This window comes from Ochlerotatus camptorhynchus, unplaced genomic scaffold (genome assembly GCF_037179485.1).
Source record: "Ochlerotatus camptorhynchus isolate MF236.1 unplaced genomic scaffold, CSIRO-AGI_Acam_v1.1 ptg000434l, whole genome shotgun sequence".
Taxonomy (NCBI): Eukaryota; Metazoa; Arthropoda; class Insecta; order Diptera; family Culicidae; genus Ochlerotatus; species Ochlerotatus camptorhynchus.
Window position 1 is genome coordinate 6,630,289 of NW_027040920.1, and position 16,560 is coordinate 6,646,848.

A 16,560-nucleotide genomic window follows, 5' to 3' on the forward strand; every position below is an offset into this window, starting at 1 on the left:
ATAGAATCGAGAAAAACGGCACTCGCTCCAGCAGCCCCGGCAGGGCAACGGCGTACCATCCAAACCGTTCGGCGTGGTAAGTAAACCTTCGCGTGATTAAACAAAGCTCGGGACAGCTTATTTTAACTCCTCTGCCATCCGTGCCGAACAATTAGAATGCATAAAGCCTGATTATCCGTCAGAATGCGTTTTTCATTGATGTCAAGTGAGGAATTTTAGAATAAAGTAAACAAAAGATCTGGAAGTAATGGAATTGTGTTTTTAGTGAAGCATTTAAATTAAATATAATAAGGCTTCCCAATGGCATTATAATCACACCACGGCAGCCGAGAAAGGAATGTACGAATATTAGTGATAATAATCCCACAATTAGGCTGCAAATAGACGTAACATCTGGTGCAGGACAGGTTTGAATCGGTCCTTCAGATCTAGTCATGATCTTGTAGATTTTGCATGAAAGTAATCGGACTGGTTCCTCCTCCACGTACACCCAACGGTTCTCTCTGTCACCCGCACATAATCGTATTCAACATATCTCTCTCATGTGTTCCCAAACCCGACGATACACGAAACGAAAATCAATTATTTTATTCATGTGTTTCACTTATACATTTTTGCCAAAACATCAGCCTTATACATTCCATAAGACAAACCACATAGGTCCTATAAGAATGCATAAAAGGTATGGGTGACCGCTTATACATTTCATTTGACACATGATCTCCATTAACTTTTTGCAAGGCGTCTGCTTATACATTTTATGAATAATCAGCAATAGAAATTTGCCAAACGGTATAAGAAGATTTCTATCCGTGTAGCAAACGACCTAAAACAGTAATAAAAAGTCGAACTTCTTTGTCAACTCCGAGTCAATCACATCAAACCCTTTCGTACCTGATTTTGGATTATAATCAGCTTCAGACTGTACTCAATGTCCACGTCATTCTGCTTCACGTACACCTAGCTACTCTCTATTGGAAGCTTCATCATAGTCGGAATCAATTACCGTGTGCTCCTTCTCAGCATACAATCCGGAATCACTGGATATAGCGGCTTGCTTTCGTTTTTTCTTCCACTTCGGAATCAGCCGAATCAGAACGGCTGCTTCTCGACGGAGACCGCGATCCAGAGTTTGATCGAGTTGATTTTTCAGGGTGAATTAGACCTATAAGGGATACAATTTCGTCTTTTAGTCTAGAAATGTTTATAATACTATTTGAGTAGTAACTTACCGGAAAGGAAATTGTTTCGCTTAGCTGTAGCAATGCAAAGAAAAAATCGATGAAGAGAATCGATCATCGCGTATTCGCCCTTATGCATGCTCACTGTCGATTTTTTCAATGCAGAGTAGTAACAGGTTGTATTGGCTATCAAAAGCAACAGCTAACGCACCGGGAAACGTTAAATCTAGCGAGTTATAAACAAAAGAGAAAATCGACGAAGAGAATCGATCATCGCGTATAGGCCCTTATGCATGCTCACTGTCGAACTGATTTATTTTTTTGAATGCATAACAAACTGCATTTTGTTTTGTTTTTTTTTTTCCTTTGTATACTAGGAACTAATTGGCGTTGACGGCGACTCTGTAGCTCTTTACTCCTATGAGAAAATCCATAAGCAAACGTCAGACTGTGCGTGAAACATGGCGGACTTTGTACTATCCTTTCACTCCACCGAAAATTCCCATAAGAAACTGTCTATATTTGCTAAAAGAGCAAATTTTTCGACGGTGCCGTCAACGCCAATTACATGCCTTTATTCAGAATTAGTATTGCGCGTTTCACACCAAATTGAACTTATAAGCGCGTTTTCACTTATTAAAAAGTGTGATTAAATTGCAAGTTTACGTCTAATCGTATTGGTGTCTTCGGTGCACTTATCCCTTATGATGCAAGCAATAAGTGCTCCCAACACATCAAAACGATTTGACGGAAACGTGCACTTTTATCACACTTTTTGCATTTTTGGGACAGTCCAGTTTCAGATGCAATCAGCTACATAGTTTTTAAAGAAATTTTAATCGGATCAATGTATAAACATTGCTTAATAATAAAATGATTAAATTTTAATCTATCTTTGTTAGTAATATTTTTGAGTGTACTCGGGGTTCCGGAGCGCGTTCACTAAATTTCCTTTTCAAGCCACTTTTCTTTTGACAACGACGTTTGTTTTCGCGCGCGATCAAAACATTTCACGCACACATGTTCATTCTGCATGCGAGTGTGTAGGTAAACCACAGTAGTAAACACGCAAGTATTCGATCGGGTTTCTTCGTGTTCATTCAAAAAAGCACAACAGCAGAGATGCCAGATCTACGGAAATCTCCGTAGATCTACGGATTTTACAAATTTTTGCGGAAATACGGATCCGTAGGCAACATCTACGGAATTCGGTACAGTTTCTATGGATTTTTCTCTTCAGTGTACGTCTCCCTTCAGTATCGAATTTTACAATCTAGAGCATAATCTGATTCTGAAGGGAAAGAAGCATAAAGTAGAATACGCCTCTGCAACTTGTCAACCGTTTTCTTGCTCAATTATCTGTCATACGACACTGTCGCCCAAGGGCATCACGAATGTATGTATTTTAATTTTTCTCATAATAAGAGCTGCTGATGGTGTGCTTGTGTGAATTCTGAAAATAACAAGCAACGATGTCATAGTAATAAAAAATTTTGATCAGAAATGGTTTAATTTACACCAAATTGAGGAATTACAACTCATAATTACTCTTCATTTGTCCTGTAGGAAATTTTCGACAAAAGATATCAAGAGAAATCTTGATAGTATTTCATCAAAGGACTATCATATGTCATATGATAGTTTTTTGATAATCTTCTATTTGCTCGAATGTTGTTCTACCGTTTGCGTAGTGTAAGAGAGACGCCCCGTCAGCTCGATGATGATCAGGCCATCAACGTGTTCATCAAATGGCACCTCACTGTACCACCGCTACAGGATCACAATTGATCAGATTGCCATAGATGGTCTTGAAACCCCTGCAGTGGATCCTCAAATTGACCTGGAAACCATTGCCGTGGATAATGAGACAGAATTGGTGCTTGAGCACCGAGGAAACGCTCCTTTGGAATGAGGACAAATGCCTGGAGATCGCTCCCGCGCAAAACAAGGTTCCTCTGTCATTAATTTATGACGAGCACGGTGAAGAGATAGCTTTGCCTGCCATATGTCTCGGCCATGTACGGAAATTCAAGTCAGGGGTTCGGGTGACATATTTCATGATGACATCCAGTGAAAGGCGTGTGGTCAAACCACAACATTTGTTGTATATGACAATGAAAGTTCATCGCCTTAGAGTTTCCGAAGGCTTGCAATTCACTTTTAAGTGCACGGGGATCGCAAACTTTACACGTGTCAACCTTAAGGACCGCCTTATTCATCGAGCAGTGCATTGAGCGAAATCTATCCTTCCTCACATCAATACCGATTTCAGTACAGAATTGGCAACAAAGGAAGAGAAATTTGTTCACCATGATGCGACAATTGGGAAAGCCTACGATGTTCCTCACACTCAGCGCAAATGAGATAAAGTGGCCCCATTTTTTGAATCTCCTACATCGATTGTCAGAAGGACACAATGGCAATGACTTAACAGATCCTATCCAGGAATTGACTGCACTACAAAGAGCAACCCTGGTCAATGATGATCCAGTATGCTGGTTGACACGATTGAATTTCAGCACCGTGGAAGTCCTCACGCGCACATCTTGCTATGGCTGACCAAGGATCCCCGGGAAGCAATCAGTGAAAGTATGCCAAAAACTACAGGTGCAACAGTATCATGGTATTCATGCCTGTACTACCATCGGCCCTTTTCAGGGCCACCAAGATTTTCCAAAAGAGTTAAGTTTCTGAACATGTCCCAACTAAAATTCATATCAAAGGCTTCTTTTCAGGGCAATCATAGTCATACTATAGTATAAACAGAGAGAACCCCGCTCAAATTCCTATTCCAACACAAAACACAAATTCCTGCAAATAACATTTATTATATAAGACCACGTAGTCCTACGTCACCATTGCGTACAACCCAAAGGGCTGTCCTTAGTTTTTCAAAAGTTATTTCATCGATTTATCATTGAACGTAAACTAAAAAAAATATCACCTCCGACTAAAAAAATCCGTAGAAATCCGTAGATTTGAACAAGTCTACGGAATTGCATAGAAATAATTCTGGCATCTCTGCACAACAGTCGAGAAGAGAATCTGCGCAAGTTTGGACGTGTGTTTTTGTTGAATGTGTTGCGCAGCGCAGCAGAGTGTTGTTCCACCGAAAGCAAGCCGATCACGCGCGTTCAGTTGTGTGCGGTCGGACGGACGAAGAAGCCAAGAAGCGAAAACTTCAGTCGAATGTTGTGTGTGGTTTAAAAAAAATTAAATGGATGCCAGCAGCAAGAGCGTCTTTTTGTTCGAATTTGTGTCGCCGTCGTCGCGCTTTGTGCAGTCCCTCGGAAATTGTGCTCAGTGAGAAATAATTATCGTTGCGGGTGTGAAGAGATTTTCAATCGATTGGAAATTGATTTTCTTTTGTGTAGTGGAATTTTGTTTCCCAGTCCTTCATATTGAGGGAAGTAGTTTACGTTGAACGCGAAAAAGTAAATAACCCAGTGTAGAAAAATGGATACGCCGAAGCGAATTAAAACCATTTCCTCACCGTACATCGGCAGTCCTCCGTCAGCCAGTAATCAAGCGATGTTCGGTTCGCTTACGGCAGCGGCAACCGTAACACCCGGTGATAGTAAACATCTTTATCACCAGTGGAACTCCGGTTGGCCACCGTCATCACACGAATCACTAACCAGTCCGGCATCGACCTGCAGCTCGCCGGATGTAATCATGGCGAAAACCCTAACGGGAACACCTACCACCCATGGTAACAGTTGGAAACATCATTCCAGTGGTGGCAGCTCGGCGGAGAAGTCCGAGAACAAACGGGGCCGGCCGAGATCGGAAGCCCTTACCATTCTGATGGTGGAGGGCTCGATATCTCCATCGGCCATTAAGTGCCGCTACTGTAATCGCGTTTTCCCGAGGGAAAAATCCCTCCAGGCTCATCTCCGGACGCACACAGGTAGGACCATGCTAATTTTCCATTATATGCATTTTTTTCTGGTTAAATGCTCAAAAACCTTCCCGCACGAAGGCTCCTCAGGCAGAGAACAAAAGCTGCGCTGCTGGAACTGGAAGCAGCCGTCGCAGGTTTTAAACAACACCTGCTTCGGTGAAAACCAGAGGGCCCCAATTTTTGGAATTATTTGCCTCTTTTTCTCCTGCTCCTCCTTTTAGGCTTCTTTCTACATTCGTTTCAAACTGATGATGCTCTGCGGTTGTTGCGTCGTTGGTTCCTTCTTTGTGTTTCCTCTTTCGGTGGTCATCATTCGATGGCCGGTAGGAGCAGGGGTAAGAAGATGGATTTTTTTGTTGGCTCTGGGATCGTCTATGGGCGAGCCTTTCGATCTTCTCAGGGACCTGTTGCAGAAAGAATCGATTTATGTATTTAATTGAATTGTTTTCATTTTGGGACCTACCTTGGCTCAGTCATTTAAGACGACGAAGGTATAAATCATAACCGTAATAAAGCCGGGTGGGTTCGATTCCCGATCCTGTCGGGGGCATTTTTCCGACTTTCCTGAGCATTGAGCCTCTTTGTGCTTGCCGCACAACATACGAATCAATGGTACAGGATAAGTAGTTGAAGGCAGGAGCAAAGTTGCAGTTTAAACGAAATAGTCACGAAGAAGAGTTACTTCATTTGTTAATTAATTTGTACTCAAATGATAATCACTAATGACTCTTTAGGAATATAAAACTACCCAATTGCACTGCACACTATCGACTTGTTGAACAGCTCAGATATGGTAGAATTTGTAACATCCTAAGTTTTGAAATGGTCAGTCATATCATATACTAGAATCTGGTTGAGCCACCAGCGAAATCAAACAGTTTGAGAGAAGTATGTCACCAAAAAACTAGTACAATTTACAACAATGTAAATTTCTTTAAAACAATATTTAAAGAAAATTTCAGCATCAAAGCACTTATCTTAAAATCTGAAATCTCAAATACACTGGAGTCGCTTTTTACGCGGTTTTTTTTTACACGGTTTTTTTTACGCGGTTTTTTTTTACGCGGATTTCGGAATTTACGCGGTTTTTTTTTACGCGGATTCCAGAATTTACGCGGTTTTTTTTTACGCGGATTTTGGTTTTTTTTTACGCGGATTTCAGAATTTACGCGGTATATCGCGTTTTACGCGTTTTTTTCTTACACGGTCTTTTTTTACTCGGTTTTTTTTACGCGGATTTCGGAATTTACGCGGTTTTTTTTTACGCGGTTTTTTTTTACGCGGTTTTTTTTTACGCGGGACATATCACCCGCGTAAAAAGCGACTCCAGTGTAGATTATTCTTAAATCTCAAATACATTATTGTGAACGTGTTTCGGAACCTCTCTAAATTAGGCTTTTATGAATCTTACCAAATATTTGAACATGGTGCAATATTTCAAGATTTTTATTTTATTTGAGAGACGTTCAGCCTGAGGCTGGTTCGTCTCTTTTAAAAAAGTCTGGGGACTCCAGAAGAAGAATCAATTCAATTCGACCTTCGTATCAACGAAGTTATCGATGGTAACTGGTTCTTGGGCAATTCAGTTGTGCGTGGCATGAAGATGGGCAATTATGGTATTTTGTATCATTCTCCCAGTTCTAGTGAGCTGCGTTTTGTTGAAGTTTTAGAGAACTGTCTCAAGACATTCCTTGATTCTAGTAAATTAAATATACCTATTAGCTGGTGATTTTAATATTAATTGGCGTGACAATTAAAAGGAAATAAACCAACACACTCAAAGCTCTTCATAAAGGGATTCCGTTGAGAGGTTGTTTAACAAATTTAAAGAGTGACAACTATAATTCGAATCATGTGAAGAGTTTAGTTGATTTTTTCGCTTTAAATTTTAAAACAAATGGTTGATGAATATGCGCGGATTTGCAGGCACAGTAAAACATTAAATAACCACGTTTATTCCAATTTTGATTTTATTTGTTCAGTAACGGATACTGATTTGAAAATAACCAATCATGAGACCTTAGTGATTAATGCATTAGATAATATTAATAATAACGACGACTTAGTGAAATTGAAGTGCTGTAGAAAATATTGTAGGATTTTCCATTCCCGGCTGGTAATTTAGATGAATCTACAGCTGTTCTAACTAACGCTTTGAAAACGTGTACCAATCACCTAGTTGGGCAAAAGTTTGTTTCTTTGAAAAACTCGAACAGCTGGTACAATTTGGATCTTTTGCGTCTTCAATGTAAGTGGGATAAATGGTACAAAAAGTGTTGTACGTCAAATAGTGATAATCATTGGAATAGGTACACATTCGCGCGTAATAAATATTCGCAGTCGATAAAAAAAACTCGTTTTGAATATTTCCAGAGGAAGATTGATCAGCATCAAAACAATAGCAAAGAGTTGTGGAAAATTTTGAAATCTTCATTAAAACCTAGTAATTGCAAACCGTGGTCCATAACTTTTAATGGCACATTAGAACAGTCAGAACATTTAATTGCATCTAAATGTAATGATTAATTTGTCAACAGTGTTTCACTGATTATTCAATCTATTGATAAACCCTACGAAATAAAGCAGCCAATTGATAGTAGTTAAAGATTTGAAGCTTTTCACCCAATTACATTAAATGAACTTAGAGTTATTTGCTTTTCATTAGGAAAATCGCTAGAGTTATTCAATATTGCTTTCATGTCATTGGCCACATCTTCAAGGAAATCTAAGTGGTTCCTATTCAAAAAATTGCTGGAACGATTAAAGCCGAAGAGTTTCGTCCCATCAACATGTTGCGCACATTTAAGAAAATTTTAGAACTTGTTGTTAAGCTGTTGAAGTATTTGAATAACTTTTTTTTTGTTGATACCACAACAATCAGGATATCGAAAAGGTCATTCTTGTGAAACTGCGTTGAATTTGGTGTTAGCGAAGTGGAAAGACAGCTTGGAGCGTAAAGATACGACTGTTGCTATTGTTTGGATCTGAAACACACTTTTGAAACAATGTCTATGCCCTTATTGTGAAGTACAATCTAGCGCTTTGGAATTTTGAGTACTGCTTATAAATGGTTTGAAAGCTATTTGTGTGACAAGACTCAACGGACTGTTTTTAATGATTCTGTTTCCAGTCCCGTGGGGAATAACCTTGGAGTGCCCCAGGGAAGTGTATTAGAGCCTCTTTTATTTATTATGTATATAAACGAGATGCGACGTGTTTTACGATTTTGCGGCATTAATCTTTTTGCAGATGTTACTGTGTTATTCATTGCAGCTAAGGATTTAGAAGTTGCCGTCTCACACTTGAATGTAGATTTGCGATCTCTAAGTAGATGGTTGAAGTGTAAGCAGTTGAATGCAAGTAAAACTAAATTTATGGTAATTTAGCCGAACCGAGTAAATGATAACGTCTCTGTTGTAATTGATGATGAAATTATTGATCGCGTTCGGGAGAATAAATATCTTGGCGTGATTATTGATGATAAACTTAAGGTCAACTTTCACATTGACAATGTCATACAGAAAATATCCAAGAAGTGTGGAATTCTATGTCGATTGAAAAACGATTTAACTATTGCTAGTAAAATAAAGCTAGACAAATCCATCATCTCTCCTCATCTAGACGTTTGCCCTTCTATTTTAGTTTTTGACCAATGCAACACAAATATCCAGATAATCGCGCTTGCAGAATAAAATAATGCGTTTGATTTTGAGATGTAATGGATTCACTTCCTCAACTTTGATGCTAGACGCCTTACAATGGTTGTCGGTGAAGCAAAGAATTGTATATTTGACAATGGTGTTCATTTTTAAAGTAGTTAACGGTTTGCTGCCTCGATATTTTTGAGAACGAATTGAAAGAGGAAGTGACTTCCATAGATATAATACTAGAAACTACTCCACCTTTCGAGTACTCGCGCGTTGTACTTTGTACAACAGTGTGAATTTTCCATTGCCATTTTGCTGCCGAGCTGCCAATCGATCTAAAACCAACGGGTATTCCTCAAAAAACTTGCAAAAAATGTGGAAAATAGAGCAAACGAAAATGGAAACCACGTAATAGTAGTTCAGATTTTTCTCACTACACGGTGCTAGCATACACGTGCAATTCTAGCATATACAATAGCTCGACATCTTGACCAGCTAGAAAGTTACTGTCTTCGGCAGACTTAAAGGGTGTCCCACATCAAATTGCATCACGGAAAAAACGCTGTAGAAAATTACCGATTGGGTATTTTCTCTTGAAAATTTGGATAGAAGTAGTTTATAGTGCATTGTTTACACTGTATTTTTATCGCTGTCAGTTTTTCGAAAGTTGGAAAAAATTGCGTCACCCGAAAAGCAACGTCGCGAATTGATTTTGCGCAAGCACCTGCAACATTCTCAACTCTCTCATCGGGACATCGGAAAACAGCTCGGAATCGTGCAGTCAACGGTGAGTCGTGTGATTAAACGTTACTACGAAACTCTTAGCATCAAACGGAAGGAGAAATGCGGTCAGAATGGATGTTCTATTATTGATCAGGATCACAACCGTGTCGTGAAAGCGTTCAAGCGGAATCCCAATGCTTCGGTCAGGGATGTGGCCAAAAAGTTGAGTCTGTCCAAGTCTTTCGTTCAGAGAGCCAAGGACCGGGAGGTACTGCATACGTACAAAAGGCAGAAGGCTCCAAATCGTGACGAACGGCAAAATACGGTGGGAAAGTCACGGGCCCGAAAACTGTACACTCAGATGCTGACGAAGCCTCGAAGCTTCCGGGTCTACTAATCTTCACCACCCAGCACAAGCTTGATGTTCCGGAGGAAGTAAGAAAGCAGAAACTTTCAAAGTTTGCCAAGAAATAGATGATTTGGCAAGCGATCTGCTCATGTGGCAAACGCAGTGCGCCGTTCGTGACTACCGAGACTGTAAACGGAGAGATCTACCACAAGGAGTGTCTACAGAAGCGTCTGCTTCCTCTGTTGAAGCACCACGAGGGCCCTACGCTCTTCTGGTCGGATCTACCTTCGTGCCACTATTCAAATTTTGTCCTGGAGTGGTACGAAGCCAACGGGGTTACTTTCGTACCCAAGGACATGAACCCCTCAACGCACCGGAACTAAGGCCCATCGAAAAATACTGGGTGATTATGAAGCAGGCACTTCGGAAACATCCCAATGAGGTTAAATCTGAGGAAGACATGAAGAAAAGTGGGTTTCCGAAGAAGCTGCAGCCAGATGTTGTACAGAACCTAATGAGTGGGGTTAAGCGGAAGGTGCGAGCGTACGGCTATGGTATTGAAGTTGAATGAAATAAATATGCCAAAAGCTTACTAATGGGTTATATTTTATTGTCTGAAAGTTTGAAAAGGATCGGTCAACTAGGTCATTTTATACAGCGTTTTTTTCCGTGATGCAATTTGATGTGGGACACCCTTTATTCAAAGTTTTTGGTAGGTTGACAGTAGTTCAGAATTGTCTCATCACGTGGCGCTAGTACACATGTACAATTCTAAGAACTAAACAAATTAACAATGTTCCAGAGTTTAATAAATTATAAATGATAAATTATTAAAGTTAGAAAAACAAAATTGTAAGCCTCTCCCACTTGAGTTTTGGTTAACTTCGAAATCTCTAAAGTTTGTTTTTGTCCTATTTCCGACAGTTTGAATAACTTTGTAAGCTTAAGAACATTGAGAACTTTTCATGTCACAGAATCTAGAAAAGTTCTCCATTCCTTACCTCAGAATTCCATTAAAGTTAACTAAATATTACCAAAATTACCTTGAAATTCATATCAAAATTCCACAGAATAGTTTCTCTTGAAATTCTTCTGAAATTTCCTTTAAAGAATTTCTTAGAATTTCTTTGGATCTATCTGAGGATTCGATTCCCTCAGAATTCTTCTCTAAATTATATTGGAACATTCTCCCGAGTCATCCTTGAATGCTTTTCCACTCTAGATTTCCCTGGAATTCGCCGTAATGGTTTCTTCAGATAACCATGGAATTTACCTTTATTTATCCTTACAATTGTCTTGAAATACTTCTCAAAGTTACCTGAAAATTCTTGTCAGAATTCCTTGGAAATTATCTCTAGAATATATTAAAACAGGGTGTCGACTACCTGGAAAAACCTGGAAAGTCAGGGAATGTCAGGGAATTCTATTTATGATCTGGAAAGTCAGGGAATGTCAGGGAATTTTAATGTAGGTCAGGGAAAAAAATAATGTTGATCACATTGCAAAAAATCATGTGTGGGACACATAAAACAATCTTTGAAATTTTATCAGTGCATGACGTGAAAGTTTTTGGGAAGATCCCGGGCATCAGATCTACTCGCTGCGTTTATGGACGCCCTTGCCGGTATCTCTTCGAACAAGTTGCTTCAAGTGTCCATGAATGGGCCCAATGTAAATTGAAGCTAGAGGTACAAAAAGGTGGCGAGAAGCTGATAGATCTGGGAAGCTGTGGGCTGTATATTTTGCATAATACATTCAAGGATAGTGTTCACAGTATCAGTTGGGATGTTGTCAAATATTTGCGTGGTATCTACAATATCTTCAAAGATGTACCAGCAAGACGAGCGTTTATCACGATGTATTCTGGATCTACCATATTCCCGCTAAAGTTTTGCGGTCACCGATGGTTGGAAAATAGTGCTGCTGTTCAGAGGGCAATCAAAATTACTCCGCAAATACGAAAATTTATTCAAGGCGTCCAGAAAGACAAAATTGAACCAACGTCAGCTTCCTACCAAGATGTTAAAAACTGTTTGAATGTCTCGCTGCTGATGGCTAACAGTACGTTCAGACTACAGATTTATAACATGTTATAGCACTATCTTGATGGTGGTTTCTGTGTTGCAATTATTTGACAACCGTTATAATATGTTATAACTCTGTAGTCTGAACGTGGTATTAAGCTAGCTTTCTTTAAATCAGTTGCTGTCGAAGTTGAGCCATTTCAATGCGAATTTCAGATGGACAACCCTATGGTGCCTTTTTTGTGCAACGCGATGTCTCAAACGGTTAGAGGCGTTATGGAAAGGTTCATTAATATTGACCATCTGAACGGTGTACATTCCCCCTGAACGACGTCTCGACTGTAGTATAATGCAACTTCATATGGATCCTGTAGAATTTGTTTCTTCTATGGCTTTACATTTGGACTATTATTTGGACATGATTCTTATGCTCGGTGATTTCAATCAACCTTGGCTTATCTGGTCGCACTCAGGTCAGGGATTTGCATATCCAGATCCAATAGCATCTGTTACTACTCCGGCCAGCCGCTTGCTTGTGGACGGTACTGGTTTTCATGGATTGAGGCAGATAAATCTAGTTCCCAACTTTCAGTCTCATTTCCTAGACTTGGTGTTTGTTAGTGAAAATTCACTTCTTGACTGTACCGTTACTGAGGCGCCTGATGTCATCGTTCCTCTTGACAATTTCCATCCTGCTTTGGATATTTCTATCGCAAATAGATCTCAACTTTACTTTGATGAAACTTCGATTGTCTATCGTCTCAACTTCCGGAAGACTGATTTACGTTTGCTGCGACGTTCCTTGTCCGGATAGACTGGAACGTGTTGAATGACCTGGAGATCGACATAGCTGTCGATCGCTATAATTGCTTTCTGCGCGACTGTATTTCTGCTTCTTGACCAAACAGAATTTTTCAATTGCCAGTAACAACTATCGCCGCAACAACAAGCTTCTCTACCAGCGGTATGTAATTCGCACTGAACGCAATCTGCGAAGCAATGATTCTGGTCGTTCGTAAATACTAAAAGAAAGGAAACTGGTCTCCCGTCGAAGGTGTTTCTGGGCAACGACGTAGCATTGACAACTGAGGATAAATGCAGGCTTTTTGCAAGGCACTTCTCGAGCGTTTTCTCGAACGACTCACCATCGCAAGTTGAAATCAATCTAGCAGTCCGCGATGTGCCAACCGATGTCGTAAACATGGATGTTTTTACTGTGGATGTTGAAATGGTTCTCTCTGCGATAAGGAAAACTAAATCTTCTTTTTCACCCGGACCGAGCGTTATGCAATCTGCTGTGCTGAAAAAATGCTGTGATATCTTAGCCACAATGATGCAATGATGACCCTGCTTTTTAATGCAATGTGGAAAACTACCGTGGGATTACCTCGCTCGGGGTCGAATCGAAAGTGTTCGACTCGCTGGTCAATGAGAGATTGTTTGGTTCCTGCAAAAACTACATTAGCACCTGCCAACATGGCTTCTTTCCTGGCCGCTCCGTCGAAACGAATCTCGTCAGCTTTACGTCTCTCTGCATGGAAAATGTATCTAAGAAACTCCAAGTGGATGCCATCTACTCAGATCTTAAAGCTGCGTTTGATAAAGTTGTGCACGTCATTCTACTAGCAAAACTGGACAAAATTGGATGTTCTGCTCTCTTCTGCAGTTGGCTGAGATCGTACCTCGTACAACGGCAAGTTACTGCCTGCATCGGAAACTACTCATCTTACTGCTTCTCGAACAGTTCCGGAGTTCCACAGGGAAGCATACTGGGACCACTGCTCTTCTCTCTATTTGTGAACGATGCAACGTTTATCCTGCCTAGCGGAGGTAAATTGTTTTTTGCTGATGACCTGAAAATTTACATTGCTGTTCGCAATGCTGATTACTTAGAATTACAAAAGCTTCTGGAGCTGATTACTTAGAATTACAAAAGCTTCTGGAGATCTTTTATGTTTCGTGTGTGCGCAATTTTATGGGATTCTTTGTGTTTTAAAGCTCTTTACTGCTCGTTGGTGCGCTCATTGCTTAAGTTTGCGTGTGTTGTCTGGAGTCCCTACCAGGCAGTATGGATTGTACAGCTTCGAGTCCAACGTAGATTCGTCAGATACGCATTGCGCCATCTTCCTTGGAGCGACCCGCTTAATCTACCACCGTATGCTGATCGCTGTCGTTTGCTGGGCTTGGATATTCTTGGTGAGCGGAGAAACGCATCGCAGGCTGTCTTCGTTGCCAAAGTTTTGCTTGCTGAATATGATGTGCCGGAGTTACTGGCTAAGATTAATGTATATGCACCTGTCCGTACACTCCATCCGAGAGCTTTGCTACACGAGGAAGCGCACAATACCAATCATGCAGCTAACAGCTCTCTTGTCGCCATGATTCGTCAATTCAACGTGGTATCCGACCAATAATAAATAATAATAACAATATTGCACAGGTAAATGCACATTTGATCAATATGATCGCAAAAACGGAACGACTGGACGTTTTTTGGCACAGGTTATTGGTCGGCGTAATCAGAACTATTGTTGGTTGTGAAAATGATTTGCTGCTTATCGCATGGCAACGCCAATGCAGAGAGAGGTTTTTCGGTAAATGCAGAATATCTTTAAAAACATGAGGGAAGAGTCAAGGCCCAAGCGCAATGACAGCGGAACGGCAGTGGTAGCGGAAAAGCCCGATCTGAGTAAGCCTATTTGTCGGATTGAAAACTAGTTAGAATCAAATCGAGTGCGGTTAGGCATCTTGATGTCATTTGTGACAGCGTTTCCGTTCCGCTTCCGCCCACATTGCGTTTGGGCCTTCAGTCGTAGCGCGACGTCAGATCTATGATGGTGTTACTCATGCAAGCGGGTTCGAAAACTTACAAATTTTGAATGAACTTATTCAGTGAGTTCGAAAAATCGCATTCGCTTTCCAAGTAGACAAGGATCGTCGTTTGCAGGAGAAAATTGTTCTGCTCAAATGATAAATATTTTTAAACGTAATCCGAAAATAAACACATATTAAACTTGCAATTTCTCGTTGTAATGTGAACTCACTGAGAGAATAAAATGTTAATGATAATTAAACTTAAATTATTTTACCATGTCTGCGGTTGTCATATGGAGTTCCAGAAAGTACGAAACTGACTAATGCATGAGCAGTGCATCCTCAGGTTCGGTTGCAAAAGCAAGAATAATCACTGCTCTGTTATTTTACAATAATTTATATGTAAAGAGAAAGGATCGTCTACGGGTTGATTTTTATTTGGCTGTGAAATTATGAACACAAATTGAGAGCTTGGTGACATTGATTAAATATTCCTATTATTACTTTTTTTGTTGGGGGGAGTTGAACCACTGCGTCCATTATTTGATCTTTTGTGGTACCCCTTACTTAGTAATGAATAGGGAGCCTAGTTGTGAGCAGTAGTTATTCATTATTATATTATAATATGTATTTATAGCCCTAGGTCTATTCACATCCTTCGTAGGTAGTCGGTCATATGGTCTGTAAAAATTGTATTAGTATCAAGTTCTGTTGTAAGTGCCATGAGTATGCTATTCTTGATATTTTCGAAAGCTTACCCTGCTGCTCATTTTAAACTAACCTTAATTTAAGCTACGGTATAATAAAGCACATCACGTTGTAGCTTCTTAGGTTAAAATAACGAAGTTTTGTGGACTGGAATTTTTCTGAAAACCGACTGGAAAGTCAGGGAAAGTCAGGGAATTTTATTTTCGACTTTGAGTCGACACCCTGTAAAATTTTGTCCAAGTGATGATTTTTTTAACTCACATCTTGGCATCATATGTATTTGATATTTTAAATTTTTCGGTGTCTGAAATCCGCACAAGTTCAAGAGTGTGAAAAACTGGTCTAGTCTCAAAATCTCGACATTTTCTTCTCAAGTAATCTTCGACAAATTTCTCAGTCCGAGATTCAAATGGTATTCCGTAGATCTCTTTGTTTTCTAAATAAATGTCCAAGCTCCGGCTCAAAGACCCATTCGGCCTTTGAAAAAATAACATGTAACAGGGTGGCCAGCAAACCGGGAAATAACCGGAAATTTGAAAGGAAGCCGGGAAAAAGCCGGAAATTTGACGGGAAAATCGGAAAAAATCAATAAACCTTAACTTTCAACAAAAAATAAAAGTTGAATAACAGCGTCAGCTTAATCAAGCAAACATCAGCTCAAAAATGATTTATTCAGCTCTCAATTATCTTAAACATTTGAATTTTTTTGACCTTTAGCAAAACTCTCCTCAAAAATCCTTTGAAATTCTGTGCTGAATTTTCTTCAAACTTTCTTAATTTAAATTCTTCAGCATTTTTCTTCATTTATCTCAGAACACGATTTCTTCGGCATTTTTCTCGGATCTTGCATAAAGTTCTCTTGTAAATTTTCCTTAGTATTCCTTTGAAATTATCATCAAAAAAACCTTTAAATTCTGATTATATTTCTTTTTAAATTCTCCTTCAAATTCTCCTCACAATCCGCATACAATTCTCTCTTCAGAATCACCTAGGAATTCTACTTGAAGTTCTCCCCACAACTTCCTTGTAATTCTTCTAAGAGTTCGTCAGAACTTAATCCTAGAATTAGTTTGGGATTCTTGTCAGAGCTCCGTTGAATTTTTCTTCGAGTTCTTCTCAGTATTTTGAAATTTCAAAATTCTATAAAAAAAATCTTCCAGGGACTGTATTTTTTCAAATCTGGAATCTCAAAAATTTGTCTAAATCGGAT

At 39.6% G+C, this 16,560-nt stretch overlaps 1 protein-coding gene across 1 annotated transcript in view; it reads left to right on the forward strand.

Annotated features, from left to right (window-relative positions):
• The first annotated feature begins 4,228 nt into the window (after positions 1–4,228).
• LOC135711698 (Krueppel homolog 1-like) overlaps positions 4,229–16,560 on the forward strand; it is a 52,116-nt gene continuing 39,784 nt past the window's right edge. Inside the window, exon 1 of the mRNA XM_065234650.1 lies at positions 4,229–5,091. Coding sequence (XP_065090722.1) covers positions 4,638–5,091 — 454 coding nt within the window. The 5' untranslated portion in view covers positions 4,229–4,637. The remainder of the gene's footprint in view (positions 5,092–16,560) is intronic.